The sequence below is a fragment of the Bidens hawaiensis genome, unplaced genomic scaffold (genome assembly GCF_021521415.1).
Source record: "Bidens hawaiensis isolate Kalapana, Puna unplaced genomic scaffold, B.hawaiensis_p1.1 tig00006617_1, whole genome shotgun sequence".
In the NCBI taxonomy this organism is placed as follows: domain Eukaryota; kingdom Viridiplantae; phylum Streptophyta; class Magnoliopsida; order Asterales; family Asteraceae; genus Bidens; species Bidens hawaiensis.
In genome coordinates this window covers 723163-726250 of record NW_027491447.1, presented here as the reverse complement: position 1 = coordinate 726250, position 3088 = coordinate 723163, and the positions used below count along the sequence as shown (strand labels likewise).

The 3088-nt window shown below is 36.9% G+C and overlaps 1 protein-coding gene across 1 annotated transcript; it reads right to left on the bottom strand.

Moving 5' to 3' along the window:
- Positions 1-460: 460 nt before the first annotated feature.
- LOC143633165 (protein RETICULATA-RELATED 1, chloroplastic-like) lies at positions 461-2518 on the bottom strand. The gene is made up of 7 exons (XM_077101514.1): positions 1883-2518; positions 1702-1800; positions 1383-1606; positions 1219-1288; positions 1054-1133; positions 908-972; positions 461-814 (listed from the first exon to the last, which is right to left on the bottom strand). Exons 1-7 carry the CDS (start codon positions 2399-2401, stop codon positions 621-623), a joined length of 1251 nt encoding a protein of 416 aa, XP_076957629.1. The 5' UTR covers positions 2402-2518; the 3' UTR covers positions 461-620.
- Positions 2519-3088: the final 570 nt, after the last annotated feature.

The window sequence follows — 3088 nt, the reverse complement described above, 5'->3', positions numbered from 1 at the left end:
AGTTACTGACACATCAGGTTCTCCAAACATATTCAGAGACGAACCTAAACAACTGGGCCTTCCAAATGTCAAGTTTGACTATAAATAGTCAAACATGACCAAAATGCTCAAAGTATACAACTTACAGAGGGTGTATGAATAAAACATCCCTTGTTCCAACAATCTTTTCTATTCCAAAGTAACAGACTAGCCAATTGATTATTTGATTATGCTTTCCCTCATAAGCCAAAAGACCATATTATCCTTCTAGCAGAAAAGAGTATATTATCCAAATGTACCCAGAACACCAAGTGTTTTGACCTTTTATCTCAAACCATTTTAGAATTCTTTACTCTTTCACTTTCTTTCTTATTCCACATCCTAAATCAAGTAAGATAGAATTTGCAAAATCTTTTCAAGTGCTTTAACCTTTTTGTCCATAATTCATTGGCTTGCAATAATCAAGTAAATACCAAGTACATGATATATAACAAGATTTCTGATTGAATATTCAACAAAAACAAGCAGTAGGCTGCCAAGGATGAAGCTGGCTAACAAACAAGTGCCTGCCAATTGCCAAGAATCCAAATTCTACATTCAAAGGAAACAGAAACGCTTCGACAAATTATTATTATTATTTATTACTGAACACCGCTCAATCTAGCCCAGTCTACAAACTGCATCCCACCGTAAATGTTATTTGCAAAACGCACACCAACTGTAAACGCCATCGCAACTACAGGAACCTGTTTTGCCAACGGAGAAGCTTCCACCAAGCTTTCCAACCCGTTGACAACTTGGTAACGCGTATTTGAAGAAACCGCAAGGAAAACACCTGCAAACAATAATATCCAAAACATCGTTACTACGCTTGCTCCCATTTATTATTTATTTAACTTCATTTACATATGCAAATAACGAAACATACCCCAAAGAACAGCACTTTGCACCAAAGGAGGCACCTTTACATCATCTTCTGATGAATGCATCCTCCTGAAAGTTAAGTCTCACATTAAGGCATTTCGTTATTAATATCACAACAATTGTATTCTTTTTTCATAACGAAACGCATACCGTTTGGCATTCATAATCATGTTAGCGATTCCTTGGCCGACAATACCACAACCAAATCCAATTGCACCATACAAAATACCCTGAATCCATACAACCAAAACACAAAGTTATTACCATAACCACTTTTATGCGTATAATAACAGCTCGTAAAACACGAAGCAATACCTTGTAAAAATACGAGGCTAGTCGTTGCTGTGCTGAAAAACTACACCCCGGTCTCTCAAACTCAAACACACTACACAACCAACAAAGTTCAAAAACTAATAAAAAAACCAACATCAAGCCAATTTCTCGAGCGCTATAACTTAAAATAAAAACATAACAATAACCTGCTAGGAAGAGCCAAAACAGAGTTTTTCAAACCACTAAACAAACCGCCACTCGCTACCGTTTGCTTCCCTATACGCGCATACGGCGCCAACATACCAACCATAGCAATATCAACCACTATACCAACCAAAAGATCCGCAGCATACAACTCGAACTCATTCCAGAAATCTTTCCCTCTTTTTTGCACTTCGGCAAACGTCGCACAACAAGAATCGATCACTATCTACATCATCAAAAATTCACAATCAACATATAGCAAGTTAACAACACGCAACCTCCAATCAATTACTGCATGCAAGTAAAAACCAGTACACGAACCTCCGTTCCGACTTTAAACAAAAACGACGGGTCAGCAAGTAACCGGTTCCGAAGCATACTGAAATTCTTTGTCAAGAAACTTAATGCCCAACCTGATTTCTAATAATCAAATATAATCAAATTGTCAATTAACCTAAACTAACCTAACAATTAACATAACAGTTAAAAACATATAAACTACCTGTAACTCCATATATCGAGTAACGATAAGTTCCCGAAGCCCGGTAGCCTTCGCAGCCTCCAACATATCATCCGGAAGACTCACACCATTAGCTTCAGCAACCTTCATGACGTCATCAAACTTCATCAACATTCCAAACTCCTTCTCATCATGATCCTCTTCATCTCCGCCGCCACCGCCGCCGCCGTTACCCGGCGGCGGAACATTTCCGTTACCGTCATCATCATTTTCATCTCCACTATCATTATCATCAGTTTTCCGATCTGGGTTTGACTCAAAAACACTAGTAACAATGGCCATGTTGCCTAAATTATCTAAACTATCCGATTTGGATGATTTCAGCTTGTGTACATGCAAGCTCCGACCCGGGTTTGGTGAGACCCGGTTGTGTAAAACGATGGAGACTTTGTATTTGAATATGGGTTTGGAGTTTAATGTTAATTGCTTTGGTAATTGAGTTCTGCGGGATGATGAATCGTTGAGTTTCATTACGATGAGACCTTGTGGAGATAACGCCATGGTCGGAAATGTGATCGGAAACAATGGCTATAGTTGAATTGAGATTTTTGTATTTAAATATGTGGGATTTTTAGTTATTAATAAGAATAATAATTTGATGATTAAAAGGTGAAAGCTACAGGTGATGAGTGATATACTGTGTTGTCGTCTTGGGGACGATAAACATAAACCCTAACTTATTATAGTTGGGCCTAATTATAAGTGGGCTTCATTATGGGCCTAGTACAATGAGAGAATATATTTTGAAAAAATATTTTTTGTTCAGATTTTACTTAATATAAAAAAGATACCAAATGTGGATATAAATAATAACTTTGTTAATAGTTAATACAATGCCCTTATAAAAGAACAAAATTTTATTGTTAATGGTATCTTAAGGTTACTGGTAATCAGATTCTTATCTTGATATAATTATAGATCTTATGAAAACATATAAATGTCCCAGTTAATTATTTTGGAATAGATTTCGGAATCACAGCATCTGTAAATTAAAAAAAAAGCCTTTAAAATATGCTTTTAAATGCAATTATATTGTATTACTATAAAACGATTACAATAAAGTGGCAGGCAAACGGGCAACAAGCTGCGCCGCAACCCCCTTTTGAACAGCAAAGCCAATCCTGCTAAAAACGAAGCTTTGGGACCTAGAAGCTGAAGAGGTTCCGTGTATGACGCGCTGAACCCTAC